Source organism: Thunnus thynnus, chromosome 11, assembly GCF_963924715.1.
Source record: "Thunnus thynnus chromosome 11, fThuThy2.1, whole genome shotgun sequence".
Taxonomy (NCBI): Eukaryota; Metazoa; Chordata; class Actinopteri; order Scombriformes; family Scombridae; genus Thunnus; species Thunnus thynnus.
Window position 1 is genome coordinate 25,697,122 of NC_089527.1, and position 23,487 is coordinate 25,720,608.

Here is a 23,487-nt window from a genome sequence, read left to right on the forward strand (position 1 = left end):
GGCTCGTTCAACAAGCTAAACTGCAGGACATGACGTGTGTTCATGTTTGTAAGTTAGATAAGAAGCAGACTTTAGCAGCAAAGCTAATGTGGGTTGTTCAGACTCTTTAGTGTGGCTCTTGTGTTGTGTAACAGGATGCTATCAGGCTCAGTGTGACCGCCTGCTCTGCATGTGATAGAACGACACGTTATCGCTTTATGTAAGATTTGATTGATTGTATGGTAACAGATTTTCCATCTTATACACAGATAACTAACAGTTTTTCAAATGAGAACACAGAACAAGTTATTTATGGCAGATATGTACAATTTATTTTCAGTTAGACTTTAAGAGTCACAAAGACATTTTACAGGACAGATATTAGGCCTAATGGCAGGTAAAACAAATGACCTTACAAATTACTGTTATCTTCAAAACTCTTTGCCTTCTTACAGCCTGCTCCACAAAATTGTTTACCAGCAACAAATTGAAGTACAGTATATTGTCCTGTTTTTGTCAGTTTGTCAGCAGGTGTCATTAATTGTTGCCACGGAAACACAGCTTTTAGTGTTGAGATGGGTGACAACAATGTGTCAGTCTTCATTTTTGTGCGACTCTCTAACTCACAGTCGAATGATGAATGTGTAATAACTCTGGACTAACTACTGTATATAGACAGGTCTATCCAATTCTTGTTAGACAACTAAAATAAACTACAGCTTTGAACTAACAAACGTGTTCATGGCTGAAGGTCGTCAGCTGCACAAAGGTGTTTAATTCTTCTTATAATTAGTACAACTAATTTAGTCATTTTTGGACTAGTTTTAAACTAAAAACTATAGCTGTTCTCGCTGCAACTTCAAGCTTTCCAGCTCTGCTTATTTGTTGTTTGGAGGATTGTAAGAGTCACACAGACATCTTATGAGACAAGTTCGATCATAAAAGCAGATAAGAAATTATAGTTACTGTTATCTTTAACACTCTCTGCTCTCTCACTTCTTGCTCCACAACACTATTAATGAACCACAAATGGAGCCATGTTGTCCTCATTTTCATTTGTCAGCGGATGTCGTTAATTGTTACCACAGCAACACAGATTTTAATTTCAAGGTGATTTAAGCTTTGAACGTGGTCCATCTTTTACTACTGTCTAGACATCTCCTTGAGACCTCCTTCCACTGCCATCAAGCTAACAATCACAAAAAATGCTCAGCTATTACATAAGGCACCACAATGTTCTTTCCTAATTAGCTCTCATGTTGCTATCAGTGAGCGTGTTCAGACTATATAAATGTTTCAGCACAATCGAGGTTATTGTGTTCATATTTTCTCAAGGAAGTATGTGCTGACAGGTCAATCACAAACCTGCTCTTAACAAGTCACTGAATGGTCGTATTGTCAGCCCTTCAGCACATGGCTGTTGTCCATGTTTCACGTCTGGCATTTTAATGGAATGCTAAACACACAGATGTGAATTTCTCTTTAACAAGGAGGCAGCTATGGTACAGTCCAATAAAATGCCTCTTTTTCTGTGATTTTTATTAAACGCTTGTATGGTTATCATTAGGATCAAGGATGAATATGTGTGTGTGATGTCTATTACTGCTGATGTGGAGGGTTACAGTATAAAAGACAACATGTGCCCGCCTGCCTCACACCTGGAAACAGACTTGGCTTCTTTAATTAGAAAGTCTGGAGCTTGCCAACTATCTCCTTCATGTGCCTCGGCTAGGACATATGAAAGAGCGCAGTTACCGTAAGCATGACAGCCATTATCTTGCCCCTCTGTCATTCTGTCACACTAGTTCCCCAAATAATTATACCTCCTGCCTCATGTCACGAAAAGCCTCCACTCTCCACTAATGTGTGTGTGCAGTTGTGTGTGTATTGATGAAGGAGCGACACAGTGAGAGGAGACAGCAAAGAAAGGCAGATTAATCTCCAGAGTCGGAGGGAAAACTATTTTATTAGGTTCACGTGTGAAGCGGCCGGCCATGCTGTCAGTTAGAGTCGGGATTGAAATGTCCACATACAGCTTATTGTGCGAGTTCACAGGGGAGGGTAACGTTTCAGCTCTGAACACAACAAAGACATCTGTACATGGTGTGTGTGTGTGTGTGTGTGTGTGTGTGTGTATGAAAACAGTTAGGATCATAAAGAGAGGGTAAGACACTGCAGCACAGATTTGTCGTAGAGCTCTGTGATCATGGATTTTTACTGGGATACGTAATTCACACAGAGACATTGTTTTTATTCTCCCTCAGGAAAGTCAAGGCACAGCGTGTCTTGCTCCTCACAGTGAGTCCATCTCTGATAATGATAGGTGGAGGGACAGTCTGTCTCTGACCATTAAACCACCCTGCCAACCCCAAATTTTCTTTTCTGTTTCTCTGTAGCTGTTCTGCTTTATTTGAACACATGCTGGGGAGTGACAGGTTGGTGGAAATTGGGGCACCAGGTGTTTTTCAGTAAAGGTTACAAGTCTGTCGTGATTTTGCAAGAACTGTGATCATCAGAACGACCAGCTGCTGAACTACTTTTTGTCATCAAAGAGACTTCATAGCTTCATATTTACATTTCTGGCTGATGAGATCTAAAACAGTATGGAAGCAAAGAAAGGCCATAATAATTTAATTTTTTATAAACAACTGGATGCATAATTGTGAACTTTAACCACTACTGAAATTAATCCCCATTTTTCTTTATTATTTTTTTGGTCTGCATTTTTTCAGCACTAGCCACTGAATGTATTTACATTCTGTATATACACACACAGTATATTTAGTAGTTTTCATTGTTGTCTGCGCTGGATTCAAATTGTCTTCACACGCATGAGCGGTTCACAGGAAATGACAGACGCATGAAATCCAGCATTATGGTTTTTAATTTGATCCCACTGATATAAGCCTCACAGTCTACTGTTCACTCTGCTAACAGTTTACCAGAGCTGTGAGTCAGTACAGTGATGTTTGTTGGACATGCTGTTGCAGCAGATACCATTTGTTTGCATTGAAATATTTTACTTTTAATATATATATTTTATTCTGAATGCATGTGGTTTGAATTCCCTTCTTTGTTTTTTTCAAGTGGTGCAATTTAAAAAAAATTATTTTTTAGAAAATTTCAGTATCTGAGGTTTCCAGTCATGTATCTAGATTTCTCTTTCTTGGGTTATGACTGGTGAGTGACAAGAAATAACCTGCTGGGACAGAGATGTGATTAATTCAATCAGGCTCGACTGATTACTGTTGTTAGCGCTGATGTTCAAGTTTAAATTTTACATCTTGAATTTTGGTGTCTAAGTGTAGTCTCGGCCTTCATTTAAAGCAAACCTGACTTGAATTTTTAGATCTTGAAACCTTCTGGAAATTACAAAGAGGGGAATTCAAACCATGTAAAGCCAGACAGATGGTAGTACTATATTATAATTCTAGAAATTCAATGGTACTAAATTTAAATTACATTTTTTAACAGTGGTGGTTAAATTACAATAAAGTATTCAGTTGTTTATAAAATTCTAATTACTACGGCCTGTGTTTCCATGAACCCTCCTCCCTATTTATTTGTTCAAATTCAAAATGTATGCAATGAGTTCTTTGTGGTTTGAGGAACTGGAATTTTAATGGTAGAAGAAACCACAGTTAGAACAATGAGACTGAGTTGTTAATTTTAAAGTTTATGTTCTGATGTCCAAGGATTTTGATTAGAGTATTACAACCTGGCAAACATACAGAGTGAAGTCTGAAGTTATGTTTTCACCATGGTGGACCAGGAGGTTAATGTTCACAGGATTTATAGACGTATGCAGATGACTGGAGTGTTTCTTCCAAGTGAAAACATTAGACATGTTAGGAACAATACAAGACAGGCAAAAGCGGCAGTTTTATAAATCCGGCATGATAGTAGCTACGGTTTCAATAATGTTGACAGGAACATCACAAAGATTCAAATAGAATAGATTACATTTAACACTGATAGCCTTGACAGTCTATTGACAGTCCGTACCACCATCCAGAGGCTGGCCAAACCTTTCTCCTTGGTCTTCTTTCGTTCACAGGTTCTCTTTACACTGTCTGCCACTATGTTTTTATTGTTCACCTGATGAGCTCTCCTGTCAGCATTCGTCATGTTTTACACGGCTAGATGAAAGTCTGCAGGGAGTGTGTAAAATGTTATTGGGTGAATAAGCACGGCGCAGGTGCTCGTCTATACATCCACCACATGTCTGAGCTTTTGTGGACCCGTTGCTTCTTATTGAGCCTCATCTTTTCCCATGCTGCTTTTTAATGAGGCATGTTGTTTTGTTGTCAAATGCATGGTGGGTTTTTTATGGAGCTGGCAGAAGGCTGTTACAGACATTTGTAATGAGCTCTCTTACTGCGGTTCATGAGCGTGTGTGTTATGAATTACAGAGGCCTGTAATGAGTGCAGCGTGTCTCCGCAGCGAGGAGGGTCTCCAACCGGCCTGTGGGAGCAGCAGTTTGTGGTGTCTGGCCTTGTGTGCTGGAGAAATATGCTTCATATGATTTGCACTGATTGAATGCACATAATGGAGAGGGTAAATTCTGTTCTGTCTGAATCCCAAGGGCACATCAATTTTAAGGCCTACATGAGGGTGGTACGCTTGCTCCAAATGATCACTCCCAAGATGATAACAAGCATCTTGAGCGGCTGTCCTCTGGGGCAATATTTTGATCCAATAATCAACCAAAATGCTCTGGATAGCTTTACAGTGAGGCCCGAGGCCAATAACAATGCTGGGTCTACAGAGTTTTGAGGATATGGGAGGGTGCTGCTCCCCTGCTCAGCTGCACTCCTCACAGTTGCAGGCTAGGATGTATCTGTAAGTGGCCGTAATGCGAGTCCCGCCGGCGCAGCGCAGCCTCACTGCCTTCAGCTTGGAGGTGTGGGGCCTGCAGCAGGAGCAGGTGCTTTTGAATGGCTGTTTGAGCACCGAGCTGAAGGAGATGAGGGGGTCGGAACGGGTCGTATGGCTGCAGTGGCCCTCGCAGCGCGCCAGCAACACCATCTGGAACACAGCATGCAGAAAAGGCAATGTTAAGAAAGTACAGACAAGTCATTCACCCAGGTTCTTCATGACCTTCACGCCCTGTCAGGGATGAGAAAAAAGGTTCTCTGGGTACAATGAGGCAGTGTTTGAGTCTAAAAGTTAGTGGTCCGTTTGCGTTCAGAATGTCTCCCACGTTAAGTCTCCCAGCCTCAGTCCTGCACCTGCAAACTGAGAGATATCAACGAGACCAGTCACTCACTCCTACACCTGCTGCAGCTCAAAGCTCAGGGTCACACACAGTCATTTGCATGAGGTTTGCATTTGAAGCTCATATCTTGTCCCTTTTTTTTGCATCCAGAGTCATGTATGATGCAAGCTATCCTGTGCTGATACTGGTGGTGGGAACAAAACTTCAATCAGACTTGGGAAAATCAAGCTTTTCCCAAGTCTGACCTGTTGATTCACACACACCCGCACACTCAGACACATGTATGCACATACAGAGCACTGGCCTGATTAGTGTTGTGACCGTCAGGCTGGCATTCCACTGTGGGTCACTACATTCCTGTCGCCTCCCTAAACAGACTCCTGTGTCATGTCCTTCTGTCAGCTGCTGTGTGTCGCCACCCATGTACCCACTTTGACAAAGGCCTGTCTGGGGCCATGGCAGGGTGACACACACACACACATACGCAGCAGGAGTGCTGTCGCCACTTTAAGACCATTTGTCTTTGTCCTAGCTGAGGATCAGACTGTCAAACAGCAACAATTCCTTTCCTCCTCTCTGTCGGCACCTTTCCTGTTCCTTCTTTAATTCATGACCAGCTGATAAAAAAAGCAGCTACTGCGGATGGTCATTCATCGCTTCATGTATTTAAACCAGCAAGGGGGACTCTCCAGCGGTGTCATCAAAAGCTCAGCTCTTCAGATTAATTCCCTTTAAGGTTGTGGGTCACATTTGGATGAATTCAGTGACTGGTGCAACGACAAAAACATTCTGAATTTGTTTAGAGCAAAAAGTTCATTCTTAACCTTGGAAATAGACAGACAAAAAAAAAGTGACTCAAGGTCCACTCAGCTTTCAACCAACATTTCACAGTCTTCATCAATGGATGTAGTTTGCTGAGTGGTTGTGAAGAGAAGATGGCTCCTGCATCTTTATCATCTTTAATCAAGGACCACAATACAAATAAGTCTCTGTCTTTATTGTGTCATCGTTGACATTTTTATAGTTGTGTGATTTCATACTTTCCTTCTCATAGAGTCAATTAAACTAAACCAACCAAATTTAACACAATGGCCTTGAGATTTTATTGTCAAAAAATCTGAATTTTTTACTGTGTGTGTGTGTTTGTGTGCGTGTGTATAATGTCCTCACCAATTTTTTTTATTGTTTTATCACCCTATAAAGCACTTAGAATTGCTTCTGTATGACATTGTGCTTTCCAAATAAACATTCAACACAGATACAGCAGCTGAGGCACTGAAACTGATGAAAAAAGTGATTTCTCACAAAAGCTATAAAATTGATTGAATGGCTACGATTTGACCTGCAATTTCCATGTGTGTGTGTTCTTCGTTCCTTTGGATCGCTGATTGCTTGTTCCCTAGCATCAGCTGTTATCCTTTTTAGGTACTACATATATGGGCTTATTGTGACCCAACAAATGTACTGACACATAGCTATTCAATTAATTTATCTGGTGTCAATAAATTTATCAAGTGTGGACTACGTGCAGGAGCTGATCCATTAATCTCCTTCAAAGATCACTTTCACATGAACAAAAATATTTAACAGCAGGCCCAGACATAAATCACTCACACATACACACACACATACACATACACACACACACACACACACATACGTTTGTCCCACCTCTTCCAACACAGACACTTACCCCGTACACACAGCCAAACAAACACACGCACTTCCATACATACATACACAGACGATGAGCAAGTTGTTGTGCAGGTGGATTCTGTGAGCTGTAAATACTGAGGTGTAAAACAGTTGCTCAGCTGGGCTTCCAGTCAGTTCACTGTGTACCGTAATAGAAATCCCAACTCACGCTGTGAGTGTGTTCAGCCCTGCCTCGCCTGAGTTGAGCTGTGGTTTGGCCACCTGCTCTGTGTACTCAAGAGTCAGAATATTAAAAAAAGACCAAAGAACTGATCGCTCACGCAAGAAGAACAACTGTACTGGTGGAAAAACAAAAGGAAAGAAAACTGACAGCGCCCTTCCACAATCGCAGTCACATGTTTGGCGTGATTCAATGGATCATCAGTCTCTTTACGTAAAGTGTCTCTCAGCTGTGTGACAATTCAGAACGTTCACATCTCCATAGGTTTCTATCCACTTTTCTTCACCTCATCTCTCTCCCTTTAGCCCCTGGCAGAGGTGGGAGGCTGACAAGGAGACATCCACTGAAGCCAAAACTGAGTCCCAGCTGAGGTGCAGAATATGTCTGCAGCGTGGCCCATGTCCAGCGCCGCACACACATACACACTCCCTGAGAAACGAAGCGTGACTCGTCTAAATGATGGAGAGAGGGAGATAAAGAGAGTAAAAGAGAAAAGAAGACACTGGACTGACCGAATGGAGAAGGCTTTCGAGGGGCAACAAGAGTAATACTAGTAGAGAGAAAAATGTATGTGAGATAAATGACTCTTAGTTACTGTTGGAGGATTTTTTGGCCGGGGCTCTGGGGCTTTCTTTGCGTCTCAGAGATTTGGTTTGGAACAGACTGTTTCCCTGATATTTGTAACAAATTAGTTCATTTGACAGGTGTTCTGACCCTGTTCCCTTAAACAACTTGTTACCAAAAATGAGCGAGTGACCACAGTGGAGCAGATTGACTTAAGGTGCATAGTTGTGTCTTACCTTGGAGTTGCACTTATAAATTGGGTGGGTGATGGTCTCTACAAAGTGGTGCCTCATGCAGCGCTCTGGATCAGTGTCTCCCAGATGTGGGTGTCCCTTATCGCTGGCCTTGTTGCTGCTGGCAGAGTGAACCAAGCCCAGCAGGGGGCAGCACATCAGGACCAGCAGCAGGCCAGAAGGGGAGCCCACAGTGATTGAGGGTTTCATGATCGGGCCACCCTAAGGCTCTTGATCCACACTTTCACGTTCTCTCTCTGTTTCCTTCTCTTTCTCACGATCTTTCTCCAAGTTCTTTCCGTCTCTCGCCCAAACTTGTATTTCAGGGTCTCACAAAGAACGACGTCAGTGTCTCTCTTTCTCTCGCTGCTGCCTGCTAGTACACTGGAGGTTCAAGGTCAGCCAGCTGTAGGGAGAAAAGTAGACGGAGGGTTGCTTCGTGGGGCCGCTCCATCCCCCACTGTCTGGATCCACCACAGTCTGGAAGAAGAAGACAAACAACAAGGCATCAGTGGGAACATGAACAGATAAAAGCAAGAAAAGAAACAATACTGTGTGTGTAGGCTGTATGTTATGTCTATTAGTCATTTGTACATCCATGGGAACCACTATTAGTGCTGTAGGAAAAATCACACGCTCCCTTTTGTGTGTTTATAGTGGACAGTGTTGTGGATGTAGTGGATCATAGATATTTTTGCCAGTTTTGGTGATTGACTGGTTGATCTGTGTGTGAGTCTGCAGACTATCCAGGACATTGTGGGTGTGTGATACATATCGTGAAACCCTGGCTGCCTACTTTATTCCATGGTCTCCTGTACACCCACACACTGCACACATGTAGACGCACAAGTTCTGGTGCTTTTATTACAGAGGAGAAACTTAAGCCATGCACAAACAGCCTGCAGCCAGGCCCTTTCCTCTCCCCAGGAATGACTTTTTCATTAAAACAAATCGCTCTCCCAACAAGCCCTCTTATGACTGCAAACCCTCTGCCAGTCCCGCAGCATATTTTCACATGTATTTATGTAGTTTTTTTTTCTTTTTCCAACTTCATAGTTTTATTGTCCTCCTGACAATAGGGTTCGTGTTAAGAGGGAGTTTGGTGCTGGCTGCAGTTAGAGAAGCTGAGGTAGGTTTGCTAATAGGCAATGTGTTGTGAATTAGGGAGAGGTGTGTGTACATGTGGGGTCACGGAACGTAAAAGGTGCATGATGATTGAGGTTTATGGTTCAAGAATTTAAATAAATATAGATTATTACTGTTAAGCTGGTCTGTATAGAAATATGTGTTCAAGGCTTTTTATGTTGAGATGTATATGAATGCATTTACATTCATAACTTTCTCTCACACAGCTTGACTAATGGATTGGGTTGGACCAGCTACAAGTTTGTGTATAAAGTCCGTCCAAAGTAACTACAAGCCAGTTTTAGGTTAGTGATTTACTAAAACTAAAACTTGAGAAATTTAGCTAGTGTAGACTTTAGTAATGTGTAAATTGCTTGCTAGGAGTTGTGCTGCCCAATCAAGTTATCAACTATGTAAACAGGAGGTGACTATAACATCACAAGCTGTAGCAAATTTTCCATAAAAACTTTAGGGCGCAGCAGTATATTAAATTTAACTCTTATTCTTTGTAAATGTATTACTTTGTTTTGTGCAAACAGAAATATGTTTTTCAGAGTTAGTATTTATGCAGTTTAGAATGGAAATATCTGATTAGCTAGCTAGCTAGCTAGCTGACATTATAAGTCATTTTATTTAATGTTATTGGCATAAGATTTTGTAATTTGAAGTATGTTGTGTTATTTTTGTGAAATGTAACTGAAAATCTTCCCAGTTAACATATTCATTTACATCATTATCATTGACCATGTTACATATTACATATACTGTACAAAAGAACTGGTTTATGTGATGCAACTCATTTTAATTTGCTGATGCATCGTAAATCATTGTACTTATGCAACTCTCCACTTAGTAAACACTTACATTATAACTTGGCAAAGTTTGAACATTAAGAGAATGCATCCGGCTTCTCCTTTTTTTATGTGTCCGGTGTGTACATGAACATAATTATGGTTGTTATTAACAGTGGGTGAATGTGAAGTCAGTGGCCTTGTGCTCTGAATTACTGTGGCAGTGATATCACTCTAAAGCATAATAAAAGCTGAAAAAAAGCTAAATTCAGCTATTTATTAAAGCTCCCTCTTTGGCATCCATCTTCATCGCTGAATAATTCTGCACTGATTTCCTCATTTGAACTGAACTCGCAGAATACATCAAGTTCACCCGAAACCCTAATACACCCCCCTCCACCACCCCTCCATCTTCAACCCCCCCTCGTTTCAACCCCAATGTTTTTCTTTCTAAGGGGAATAATTTAACCTGAACATTCCTCTTGAGAGAAATAGAAGTATCATTTGGCCTGTTAAAATAAATACTCCCTGAGATGTTTCGTTGGCCTGTTGAACATGTGCTGCAGGGTTTACATAGCAGACGGCCCAGTCTTCTCGGAGCAACAGGCTGCGTTATGCAGCCAGCATCCATCAGCACCTCCAGCGCTGCCAGCTGTACCTGGCCGAGCGTTACAGCGACCCGTTATCCCAGTTGCTGCTGGTATTACTGTTAGCATCATTAGTGCGGTTGTCTTGTGCATAGGATCATTTACGTTCTCAGAGTTGCTGTAATGGCCCAGAAGAAATCAATATGATGTTTGTCATACAAGACACAATGAAGTAGGACAAATGTTATACAGATTAGCCCAAATTAAAATGAGACTTATGGAGGTATGGGATATAGTTTTCACAAGATATCTATATGTCCACCTCCACCTTTTTGAAACTCTACATGGATGCATGGTGGGATTAACCTGCAAGGGAGACCCAAGGCGAAAATTTGCAGTTGGGCCCCAAGTGACCCCCTAGAACCCACACTTACCACCCTTTGTGCTATATTGTATTTGTCCTGTGGCCTCCAAGTTCCCATTTGGTACACTGCACACAGGAAAGTACACATGGCAGCTTCATTATGTGCCCAGAGACCTAGAAACCAATCAGTACTCCTATGCCGGAATATTACTCACTTGCCCCAGGTTTTCTGCAGATCACTTTAGTCTGCTGTAATTTGATTTAACACAACTTTATTTAGGAATATGTAACATGTGAGCACAATACAAGCCTTTTTTTCAAATTCTCTATTAAATCTGCAACTAATTAAAATACCAAAACCAATTACATGCAGTGAATATGGGAATTTTGGAGCCTCTGTGGGTCTGGGTCTCTGGGGCAGTTTGCCGCTTTGCCCAGTTGGTAATCCAGCCATGCATGGAGGAGCAGACGATATATATTAGATTGTAGCATCCCCTAAATCCATTAAAAGGGGTTTATAAGGTGAAAACATGTTAAATCAATTAAGGTCAAACATCACAACTGTATTTATGGTCACACGAGAAAAACATCCTTAGTATTTCCTCGTCAATCACAAATTCCCTTTCAGAACATGAGTTTTTGTTAAACAGACAACAGGTTCCGGCCCTACAGAGAAGCAAAGCAAACAAAGATAATGATAAAGAGTGATCCACCTAGTAAACATCAGAACAAGCCAAATAAACTGTAATCTACCCCGAATGTTGTCATTTTGGTCCCCTGCCAGCTCTGTCCTTTCTGACTAACAATTAGTGGAGCTAGCCAGACATTCCCACCATATTACCTTTTCATGTGCAGCAAAGAGATGATTTTCTATTGATTGTCATCTGCCTGTTATGCAGCCAGCTGAGGCAGCCCTGCTCTAACTGCATTGGTATGCAAACAGGGACATCCCTCACTGCAAGGTGACTACACATCATAATTACCGTCTCTTTTGGTGACTCACGCTTAAGCTTTGAAAGCTGGTGACATCAATACAAAGTTACGAATGGCAGCTGGCTCAGATAATGGGGGCTTTTAGGAGAATATATGGAGATAGTATCGGAGTGAGTGAGTTCATTACTGCAGTGTGCATGTGCTAACTGAGTGCTTATCTGTGCGTGACGCCTGGCAGCCTCCCTGCCTGAATGTACCGTAGGTTGAAGCAGAAGTAAACAAGGTCAGGAGGTTTGGGGCAGCATAAGCACCAGTGTGTCCTTCTCTCCCCCAGCTCACCCACATCTGCCCTGGACTCAGATTTATAGAGCCCCGGATGTTCACAAACAGCCGCTGGATCCTCCCTTCCACTCCATCCCCCAAATCCCATCCCAAGTATAATGAGTGGCGAACCCATAACCATTACGGTCTGTATCTTTCCTGGATCTATCATGTGGAATTTAAGTATTGTGTTCCACCTTAAAGTGCACCCTTCCTCCTCTACTATTATCCTCCCAAAACATGTCCCTCCATTTTTCTGCTTCAATCACCTCCTCCTTTATACCCGAAACAGATCAACTCTAAACATCTGTACCCATCAGTTGTACTGTTGAGGTCCAATTTTCAGCCCAAATCTGTGCTTTGGGTTGATTATGTTTGGGAGGAGTTTTGGATCAAAACTATATCACCTTGGGTCTGTGCTGTTTTCATTACAAAAAGCAAGCTATGTTGGCAGCAGAGCTCAACAAAATACAAGTCATTCACTCTGAATTACCCATGAAATTTCAGCTCGAATAAAGTAAACAACTTCACTTGATGACGATTGAATAAAAATCTGCTGCAAGGCCAGGCGCCATCCAGTAAACCTCCAGCAAGAAAGTCAAATTTTCCATTTGACAAGGTTTGACTTTTTGGAACACAAAGCCATCTTATCTTTCTTGAAATGCATTCAGATAAGTTTGAGTTTAGAAACAGCCTGCAGTAAGGGACAATACAGTGAGCGAGTTCATGGTTTCACATTTTAGGCAGAGGTTTCCATAAGCACCGGCTGCTGGCCAAACAGCTGACTACTGATTTAAGTCCAGTCGGCTACTTTATTATATTAATTTTTGATTCTAATAAAATAGTTTTGATTAAAAAGTTGTGATTCATTATGTGTGTACATTTACGACCACTAGCCTCCGCTTCAAAACAATGTGAACATGATGATAGGGACATGTGCCATCTGTCTGTATGAATGTGTGTGTGCGCTCAGCTGAGAGGTTGTGTTCTGCTGAGTGGAGAGCGGAGAGTTGTCTTCAATGTTTGACTTATATTAGTAAAATAATTAATGACAAAACACATTAAGAATTGCATTGATTGCACAGACAGGGGACATCCTCATTAGATGGCCTTTGGAGAACACCGGTGGCGGCAACTTGACGATTGCAAAGTAAATATAAAAAAGTCCACTGAAAGTGCAGCATTTTCCATATGTGTCACACTGACATTTAGGGGCCTAATGAATGAATGAATGAATTATCTTTATTTACATTTCTCTTTTTACAGCAGAGCCATCTCTAAGACGTATTGCAAACACACACTAAAATGTCGTAATGTTATGAAGTAACAGGCTTGTGTCATAAGGAAAATGTGTCAGCTTCACGCTGTATTTTTACAGTTTAAAATGTCCTAGAGCACTTTGTATTTTTTGACCAATTATGTATGTAAACTAATGTCATGTTTTAAAAATAAAATATGATGTAGTGGAACTTCCTGCAGAAATATATATGATCAAGTATATATGTTTTTCCACATCATACATTTTATCTGTAGTTTACATTTTTGGTCATCCTGTCATTGAGTAATTTTCTCCTGCTTTCTGTGTGACAAAGTGAATGTTCTTAAATTCATTCTTCATTCTTAAATGAACTGTCTGTCTAAGACAGCAATCAGACAGGTTTAGCTGATCCAGAGTGCTGCAGTCAGGGTTGTAACAAGGACCAAAAAAGCCCTGCATAAAACTCCAGTTCTCAATTGACTTCAAAATACTACTGCTTGTCCATAAATCACTGAACGGTTTAGGTCCAAGATACATATCAGATCTCCTGACCCAGTGCGAACCCTGCAGACCTCTCAGGTTGGCTGGTTCTGGATTACTGGTTGTTCCCAGAATCAAAACTAAATATGGTGAAGCTGCCTTTAGCTTCTACGCTGCTCAAATGTGGAACTAATTGCAAGAAAAACTAAGACTTGAGACAATACTGACTCCTTTCAAATCCAAGCTAAAGACCTACCTGTTTACCATTGCTTTTAATTCATTTTCTTTTAAATTAAATTTATTTGCTTGTTGGTTTTATTGTTTTTATTCTATGTTCTTTTGCTTGCTTGCGTTTATTGTTTTTATCATATGTTTTTTTTTTGCACTCTTGTTTATGTTCTCTGTAAAGCACGTTGGGTATGAAATGTGCTATATAAATAAATTTGCCTCGCTTTGCCTTAAATCATACCTGTTTACTGTCCACAGGTGTGGCGTATATCAATAGAGAAGAAAAGGGGAGAGAAAAGATGCCACCCAGAAGGAAACTAGCAAACTCATTAAAATATGCAATACTTAAGATCAGTGTATATGATGGAATAGTGTCATTAGAATATGTCAGAGGCCACCAAATTTGGGCTTTTTGCCAAAATGTTTCTCCACGTGGGGAGACATTGTGTGGGGCGTCCGAACCCCCACAGCTAGCTACTTTTTCCCACTGGCTGGCTACTCCATATCCTTGTGTAAAGCCTTGGTTTCAGGTACATAAAGTTTGAAAGGCACATGTCCAGGTTCTCAGCTTCGTCATTGTAAATCCTCTAAGCAGACTTCAGTGACAGCAGTCCACGTTCAGAGCTCAGTGGAGTACGAAAACTGAGCATGTGGTGAAACTGTAGAGTACAGTGGCTGCACTGTTCCTGCTTCAAGTGAGTAAAGAGATATTTGATAACAAGAAAGGGGGAGAGTGGGTTCTATCGTGCAAAAGCCTGGGGAAGTGGGGAGACGTCCAGAAATTAGCTATCACAACCTTCCTGTGTTTGTAGTGCGTCCAGCAGAAGTGGTCTGGAGTGGTGACCTTATTATCAGAGGGAAGGGACGGGGCGGCGACTTGCGGCTGGGATATTTTGTCTGGAAATGCCATAAAAAGACCCTGGACCAATAGGGGCAAGATTCAACACACAATTTTTTTAAAATAATGAGTACTTGATTTCAGACAGAGGTGACAAAATCAGGCTTCTCATTTCTGGCTGATGACTGTCAATTTTTCCAGCTGAAACGACAACTTACACTCGTAGATTTTATCAACTACAGTTATCTAGCTAATTAAATTAATGTTAGCTCCATGAGTTGGTTCAAATCACTGGCTCTGTCTGACTTTTTAATGTTTCCATCTGACTGGTTTTAAAATGAGTCTTTTATATGGGTCTTAAATATGCTACATACATGATATCATGGTTAAGTACAACTGAAATCATATTTTGCAGTCGATAATGTCTTTTTCAATGTCTTTTTGTTTTATCATTAAAAGGAAGAAAAATAGTATTTTGGGGAAATTTAGTCAAACATACACGTCTTATACTTTAGCTGAGTATCACTGTGAATACAACTTCATGCACATCACTTCGGTATGTGAAGAAATCCAAGCTTGACAGGCCTGCTGTGCCAAATTGTGGTTGCTAAGCTATGATTGGACAATTGCCGTTCAGGGAAGGGCTACTGTTAAATGAACGGTAAGTTGTTGCAGTTGTAGACTCAAGCTATACCTAGACATCCACCCTGACTGGCCTTCCAGGTAAGTGGCATTGCTAACAAAAGAAAGCTTTAATGATTTGGCACAACAGCCCAGAAACATAAAACCTGCTCTTTTCCTCTTTAATAGGCTAATGTGGAATTCCTGGAGGAATTCCTAAAGAACTAATTAGAGTCCATAAGCTGGAGGCCCACAGGCAGATGAAATTATTAAACAGCATGTATTATATGTAACTACACACATATTAAGTGTAGAGACCTATCCCAAGATCTGAATTTACTACTTATTAAAAGACATATCATATGTCATAGAGTAAATCAAATTTTGTAAAGTCCTCTTCATTTTTGTAGACACAGCTTTAACAACATTGCCAAGGGGAAGATCGTTTAAAGTAGTGCCCAGTATCTGCAAAAAGATCCAGTCCAGGTTCAGAATATTGGAAGAGCCAAACCACATAACCACAATGCAATCCCCCCTTAAATACCACTATCCTCTGGTTTGAGGCTTTAGGACTTACGGAGTTATGAGATGGTGATTCCAAGCTTTAGGAGGGCAGATATTATGATGTCTCTCTTTGAGGCTACGGTGGGAAAGATGCCACACACGCACACACACACACATACATACACACACACGGGCTGACCTGATGATGTACAGTGGTGGTGTTCAGCAGTTGTGCAATGTAACTGCGTATGCTTTTTCCCGACTACAATTTAGAGGTATAAAGTTTTTTTTTACTCTACTAGAATTACTTTACAGCTGTAGATACAAGTTAATTTGCAGAAAAAAAATCCATAAAAAAGCTATGATATACAGTTTATAATATTATGACCTATAATAATATAACACTGACATCGGTCATTCTACTGTATAATGGGTTTGTTTACTTTTGATACTTAGTACATTTTTCTGAAAAGATGTTTTTGTACTTTTATTTAAAGATCCTCTCCAGACATGCTGTAAGATATATAAAAACATTCTGCTTGGAATAATAATATGTGTTTGATATATTTTTTTCCGCAAAAAAGGTCCAGTTACCTTATTAAAATCTTTAAAACTACATCTCCTTCTCTGTAAAATCCACCTGAGGCTTCATGTTTCCACATCACACTTGTGTAAGTTGCATACCGGACCACATTTAGTTTCCAAACTATTTGTGATGTCACAAATCATGCTCCTAAGCCCACCCGTTAAAACTCAGATTTCTGATGCGTACATAGAAACTTTCCTCTTTTAGGAGATGATCGTGAAAACAGCCTTCTTGTGTCAAACTCTGCACAAACACCGTTCTGTACAGTCAAGCTCAAAGTGAAGTAACACAAAGAAAAACACATTTTTGAGTGGAGCCAATACTTTAAGAAATTTTTTTACTTGTAGTGGATTTTTTTATGGTGTGATATTCCTATTTCTACTTAAGTAAAAGATTTAAATTATTCTTCCACCACTGGAAAAGAAGGATCTTAGAAAGACCACCACATAACAGTAAAAGTCAAATAAATTGTTTTTTCTCATAGTGCTGAAATAATTACTTGATTAATTAACATGTCAATCAACATTTACAAACATTCACCTCTTCTAGCTTCTCAGATGTAAGGATTTGCTTGTAAATGAAATATCGTTGGGTTTTAGACTGTTGGTTGGACAATACAAGCAATTTAGAGACTTCATCTCAGGCTCTGTACGGTTATGACAGGCTTTTTTTCCCCTTCATTTTGGACAATTTATAGATAGAAATGATTAATAAAGATTAATAAAATAATCAGAGGATTAATCACAAAGTAATTGGTAGTTGCAGCACTAATGACTTTTCTCCTTGTTTATGAAAATTCACTGACACATTGAAGCAACGTCCAAAAATCATGAGGTGTAAATAAGTCACAAGAAAGACTTTTGTTCAAGAGGTAAAAGTGAAACAATGACGTTGTCACAAAATCTGTCACAAAAAGTGACACCATGACGCGTCCCAACTGTTCTAGCCATATGTTGCGTAGAACAGAATTTCTCATTCCTGCCACGTTTTGTTCCTAGCAGTGGGGTGCATATATAAATATCCCCTGCCCACCTCACTTATGGGTTTTTGTTCTCACACACACAAAGCCACACACATATATACATACACAGGGGCTGTGTGGTGTGGTGATCTCATGGTCATTATGCTGCTCTAGGGGGCTCTAAACATTGCTGGGATGCTGATGTGATGGCACATGGGCCGGGCTGAGGAGCCAGATCTTCAGAGGGGATCCACTGCTTTATCACCCAGGCCAGCCGGCAGCTGAGTACACAGTTGTTGTCCGGGGTCGGGCCTGTCTGCGGTGGCAATAGGTGGCGATGGGCCTCACAAAAAACACTGAACAGGTGCATCAAAGAAGACCAGAGGAGCGAGAATAAAGGAGAAATGACAGGTAGGGTAGCGGAGGCGTAATTTTTCGAGCCATCATAAACACCTTTCTTTACCTCTATCCCTCCCTCTCTCCTTCTTTCCAACGACATCATCACAGTCCTTTCTGATTTGCTCCCCTGCGGCAGCGTGCCCAGAGTTTACGTCATGATTTTCTGTTCACCCCCCCCTCTCCTCAACCTCACCTCCCTCCATTGTTTCACCAGCTTTTAATAAACTAAAGGGCAGATTCCTGACTGGAGAGAGGTGGGGGGAGTGTACAGACCCACAGACCTGTCCTCCAGCCCCACACACACACACACACACACACACACACACACACACACACACACACACACAGTTTGGCATGCAGAGTGCCAAGCTCTTCGACTGTCCCCTGACGCCAGCTCCCGAAACACACACACATACACACACACAAATTTACTTTCACTCCCTCTCTCTCTCTCTCTCTCTCTCTCACACACACACACACACACACATACACCCTCCCCACGCGCCAATCTCCTAAAAGCTAAGCTCCTCACTAAATATATCCCCCCCAGTAAAGATAAGACAAACAGTGTGGATTTGAGGGCAGTGTGCAGCAAGTGACTGGCAGCCATGTGAGCCAGAGCTAAGCTTGTGTTAGCTTTACAATTTGGGCTTCTCAGAAACTGTGGACAGAGACACACACAGACAGGAAGGGTATGAATACTCTCAGATTTCTATTTCTTTCTGGCCACCGCTCAGTGTATCATAGTGCAGGAGCCGCTCAGAGTGTGGTGTTAACATTGCTTTGATAGAAACGGATCCTGTAATCTTGCTGGGTCAACACACATGCACCTCAAATCCTAAATCCACCTCCTCTGTTCTCTCCCTCCTCGCCAGAGAGAAAGAATCACTGAGAACGTACTGAGCTGCAGGCTAACACCACTGCATGAAACTAAATCAATCCTCCATTCAGCTCCGAGCGCGAGGCACTCAAAAGAGCGAGCGAAGGAGTCGTAGGCGTATTTGTTTCATCGCGCTGGACCAGGTTTCTTTGGGCAGCAGAGATCTGTCACATGCTTGTCTGGCAGGACGGTGTTAAGGATCTTCTCGAAGGCCGGCGGTTCGTGCAGAGCATCCATTTGTCAGAAGCACATTCCTGCGGCGGTGAGACATTGTGAACTGCCTATCGGAGCTTCGACACCGTCCAAATAAATACGCTCACAGTAGGCCCCTGCGTGTGTGTGTGTGTATTTGCACGTGTGTGAATATGAAACATGAGAGCACCGACACCATGCACTGTTCCGTCAGAGCACTGCTGTCGATCTGCACCTGGCTGAATGTGTGATGTTTCAAACACACCTCCTACTCCTCTTCTTCGCCTTTCTTTTCTCCAAACAGTTCAAAGGTGATTTTTACTTTTAGAGCACGGATGCAGACTTGATTCATACAGAGACAAAAAAAAAAAAAATCTCAATGTACAAACTGTTTCTCATCTGGTGTCAACTGGAAGTGCGGAGGGACGTTTGGACGCATGTTTTTGCATCACACAGTCTCGGTCTCTTTCTCTCTCCCCTCTTCTTGTGTCAGGCTCACTGTCGCTCTCACTTCCCCCCGCTCTGTCTTTCTCCCTCTCCACGTCTCACACATCTCAGTTTCATTCTGTTTCTCCTATTTATTGCATCCCTCTCTGGCACTGCCTGTCCTCTGTCGGGTTCACTGTTCCTGTCTCTTTCCCACTTTTCCCTCCCACTATCCCCTAGTTTACTGTAGTTACTTCATTTTTCATTTGAACACCTTTCCCCTTTCTCTTTTTCTCATGCGCGCGCCTCTCCTTCTCAGTTAGATGGAAGTGGTAGCTCGTCTCCTCCTCCTTCTACCTACCACAGAGTCTATTATATCTGTCATCATCTCCCCCTGCCATAAGCCAGCAGCCTCGGGGTCCAACAGAACATGCCAAGTCAATCAAACACTCACAGACATAAACGCACCTGTAAAACACACATACGTACACATCTAAAGTAATTCACTCCACTATTAACCTCACACTTGAGCGCGCAGAAAAACACACACACGCACACACTCCCTGCAAGCTCTGCGAGTTCCACTATCCTTCCAGCTTTGCTGTCAGTGCCTGATTAGTGTATCCACCAGAGCCAACACAAACATGTTTCCTCCTATTACACATCATGTCACACTGCGTCCTAATCATAACCACTTGCAATTTCTGGACTCATGCGGAGCAGAAAATACCTGCAATAAAAGAGGAATGAGCACCTGAGCTTCGGGATGTGCAACTGAGCGAACGAGAGGAGAATTTGGAACCCAAACTCCTTGTGAGTACGGCCATGTAGTATGCATGTACAGCTATGTAAAAATGCACAAATGTAAAACAAACATACAGTACCAGTCGAAAGTTTGGACACACTTTCTCATTCGAGTGAATGGGAAGGTGTGTCCAAACTTTTGACTGGTACTGTATATCACAATACATCATCTACAGCCTATTAAAAAGTAACTATAGGTTTTGAAAGAATATATCTTCAGCCTATTGGGTAAAAAAGGTAGAAACCAGCATTCAAAGGCTGGAGGATCCTCATGGAGCTGCAGGTGTGCTGATACTGAGGTGCAGATCTTACCTTCAGCGCTCGGCAGCAGAGAGACAGCAGAAGTATCCAGAGAAGCAGAGATCCTGCACGCAACACTGGATTTGTTGTTCAACTATTGTTTCCCAGCCAGCTCCTCTCTCCTCCTGTTTCTACCTCTCTCACACACACTGATTGTCTGAACGCTACTCTCTCCTCCCTCTATCTCACTGTCTCTCTCACCTCCTCTCTCTCTCTCTCTCTCTCTTTCTCTCTCTCTCTCTCTCTCTCTCCTGCCCCACAATCACACTCGCTCACTTTTTCTTTTACAGGGAAATCACCAGAAAGAGGGAGCAGTCTGGACGCTCTGCCTGTGAGGACGCTCGTCACATGTGGATCGTGACACAGCAATCGTATATCATACGCCCTTTCTCTCTCTCTATTTCTCTCTCTCTCTCACACACATACACACACACACCAGCTGACGCACCGACACGCTCCACAGCGGCAAATGGGAATTCCAGCCCTGGATGGCTCTGCTCGCCCCATCAGGAGAGAGCTGACCAAAAGCTTGCAGCCAGTTTTACGAGGTCAGGGTTATAAAACTGTTAGCAGATTTAGTTTATTTAAAAACAACTGGCCCCTGTGGCCTTCTTCTTCACACGCTTTCTCCTACCATGACATGAGGAGTGGGGGTGTGCAGGTGGGGCGGGTGAGGGGGAGGAAAAGAAGAGAAGTTAAGTGGAAGGTTACATACCTCAGCAATCTTCTCTTGATGGGAACCTCTATGTTGTAACTCCAGTTCATGCAGTTTGGATCGTGATGCTGAGATATTGTCCACCTGCAGGCAAAATAATATAATATGTCATCATAAGAAAAACAAAACATGGCACAAAGCATGTTCTACTTCACTCATCGTGAAAGTTCTGCAAATTATATTCATCACAAGACTTCATTTCTCAAACACTATATATGTAAAAGTAAAAAAAAAAAGTGGTGCATTCATCACTAAATTTTAAAAAATATACAGGACCCAGCGGGTCAATTGTCAGCGTGAGTTGGTGGATTTTTCATTTTGGATTATTTGTCTTCATCTGTAAACAATTATATGACGGTGCTGTGCCTGTATGTTTGGAAATGATGAAAACAAAAGCAACAGAGCCCAGCACAGAGTGGATCCAAACTGTAACGACCTCATCCGTCATTCTCACCTGGCTCGATACGAAGACAGACACCCTGAAGATATAAAACGGACAAACTATGATGAATGGAAAGCTAATAGTGAGGGAGGCATCGCTGTTAGAGCGGTGAGAAAAGAGCGGCCATATCTTCTCTGAGGCTTTGCACACAAACGCTGCCAAATGATTGCGATACATTACATCAGTGGCTTTTCTTTCTGTATTTCTTTAATGTTTGCAGTGTTGGTGGTTTATTAAACAGTTTAAGTTACCAAAATCAGAAGTGTGATATCAAAATTTGACACTGATGCTGAAGGCACAAACTGCTAATTGAGATTTGGAAGGAATCCAGAGGAAGAGAAGAAGACACAGCCAGACAAATAAGTCATCATGGAGAGCCTATGGTATGAAGATGCATTCTTTCAACATGTTTCACACAGACAGAAGGGGAGAGAAGGAGGTTTGGCTAATGTACTTTTGATAGCTTGATTACTTATAAAAAGGGCTGTCAAATGGTCTAATAACAATGAGTAATATGCAAAAAAGATGAAAAAGACTAAGATGAGATGTGTGAGGCTCACAGCATAAGTATGTTCAGATACTCATTGTATCACACACACACACACACACGCACACACACACAATCTGGTATGCAGAGTCTAAACTCTCGGGGGAAATAAGGGGAGCAAGCTGCACCACACTAAGTAGGGCTTAGTGGGTCAAAAGTTTAAGAAGCACAATTACCTGAAAGACCTCGGCTGACCCCCAAATTTCTCACCTTCTGTTCCCTCACACATGCACACACACACCTTTGACAGGGGCGATTTACAGCCGGCAGCAGGAGAGGGTGAAAACCACCAACAGGCTCCTTGAGAGAAAAAGAAAGAGAGAGACACAGATCCACATAAGCACAGTTTGTATTTTGACTACACTTTCAGGAACTGTAAATGATCACCACTGTGAACAGTGTCAAATTAAATGGTCATAACTCACCTGGACAGAATCTGACCACTTCTCTTTGTCTCGCTTGGCTTGTGTCCATGTGAGAGGTGGTGACAGCGAGTAAATGGCTTCAGATAATGTATCATAATATCACATTAAGAGAATGTTCAGCAAAGCCAAATGTGAATCCCATATGCGGAGGGAAGAGGGGTGGAGTGAGAGGCAGGGAGCGCAGGAAAAAGTCAGAGGACAGAAGATAGACTGAGCTTAAGGAGGGGACACACTGAGATGACATACTACCTTAAAAGTAGCTTTCCGACAACTTGTAACAAATGAATTCACCCTCTGTAGTGAGTCTGTAAATGGTACGGCAATTAAAATCTAAGTAATGTCGTCCCTATGTGATAGTTATTGACAAGTAACTTACTTTTTAAGATCATGACAAACTCTCTTCATTGCCTGGAAATCTTTACTCAATATATACATACATCAAAGTCTTTCAACCTGAATAAAAGCCCGTCTTACTGATGTGACACTGGCCGGTTAGCATTTTTGACCATACCCTGTGGCTGTTGAGGTCAGGTTGCACGCTTGTTACATCAGCATATAAGCCAATGACTATTATGAGTGTGATGTGGTAGTTGTCCCTGTCCCGATCAAGTCCCACCTTTGCTGGAGGCAACCCGACACGCTGTCCCCACGAGCAGCGGGAACAGTGATGTGACTGGACCTGACGTGACATGAGTCATCTCCTCATCAGAACGGGATTAGCCGGGCAGGGTCACGTCACAGCTCAATCACACACTGACTGGCCTGTGGGCATGGCCAACCACGTTTATTGCTTGTTCCATTGTAGAAGAATTTGGGCTGACATGATAGAATAAAATTCCTGGATTTTCACCAATTCTGGTCCCCTACCTTAAGAGTTAAATATCTCCCT

General features: G+C 41.9%; 1 protein-coding gene across 2 annotated transcripts; it reads right to left on the reverse strand.

The window, feature by feature from the left end:
- Positions 1-1,913: 1,913 nt before the first annotated feature.
- ndp (norrin cystine knot growth factor NDP) lies at positions 1,914-21,530 on the reverse strand. Of its 2 annotated transcripts, none has more exons than XM_067604136.1 (3): positions 21,185-21,530; positions 7,875-8,351; positions 1,914-5,008 (listed from the first exon to the last, which is right to left on the reverse strand). In XM_067604136.1, the coding sequence occupies exons 2-3, from the start codon at positions 8,079-8,081 to the stop codon at positions 4,784-4,786; spliced, it is 432 nt and encodes a 143-aa protein (XP_067460237.1). In that variant the 5' UTR covers positions 8,082-8,351; positions 21,185-21,530; the 3' UTR covers positions 1,914-4,783. The 2 variants fall into 2 exon arrangements, with proteins under 2 accessions (XP_067460237.1, XP_067460236.1); XM_067604135.1 differs by lacking the exon at positions 21,185-21,530 and adding an exon at positions 20,482-20,815.
- Positions 21,531-23,487: the final 1,957 nt, after the last annotated feature.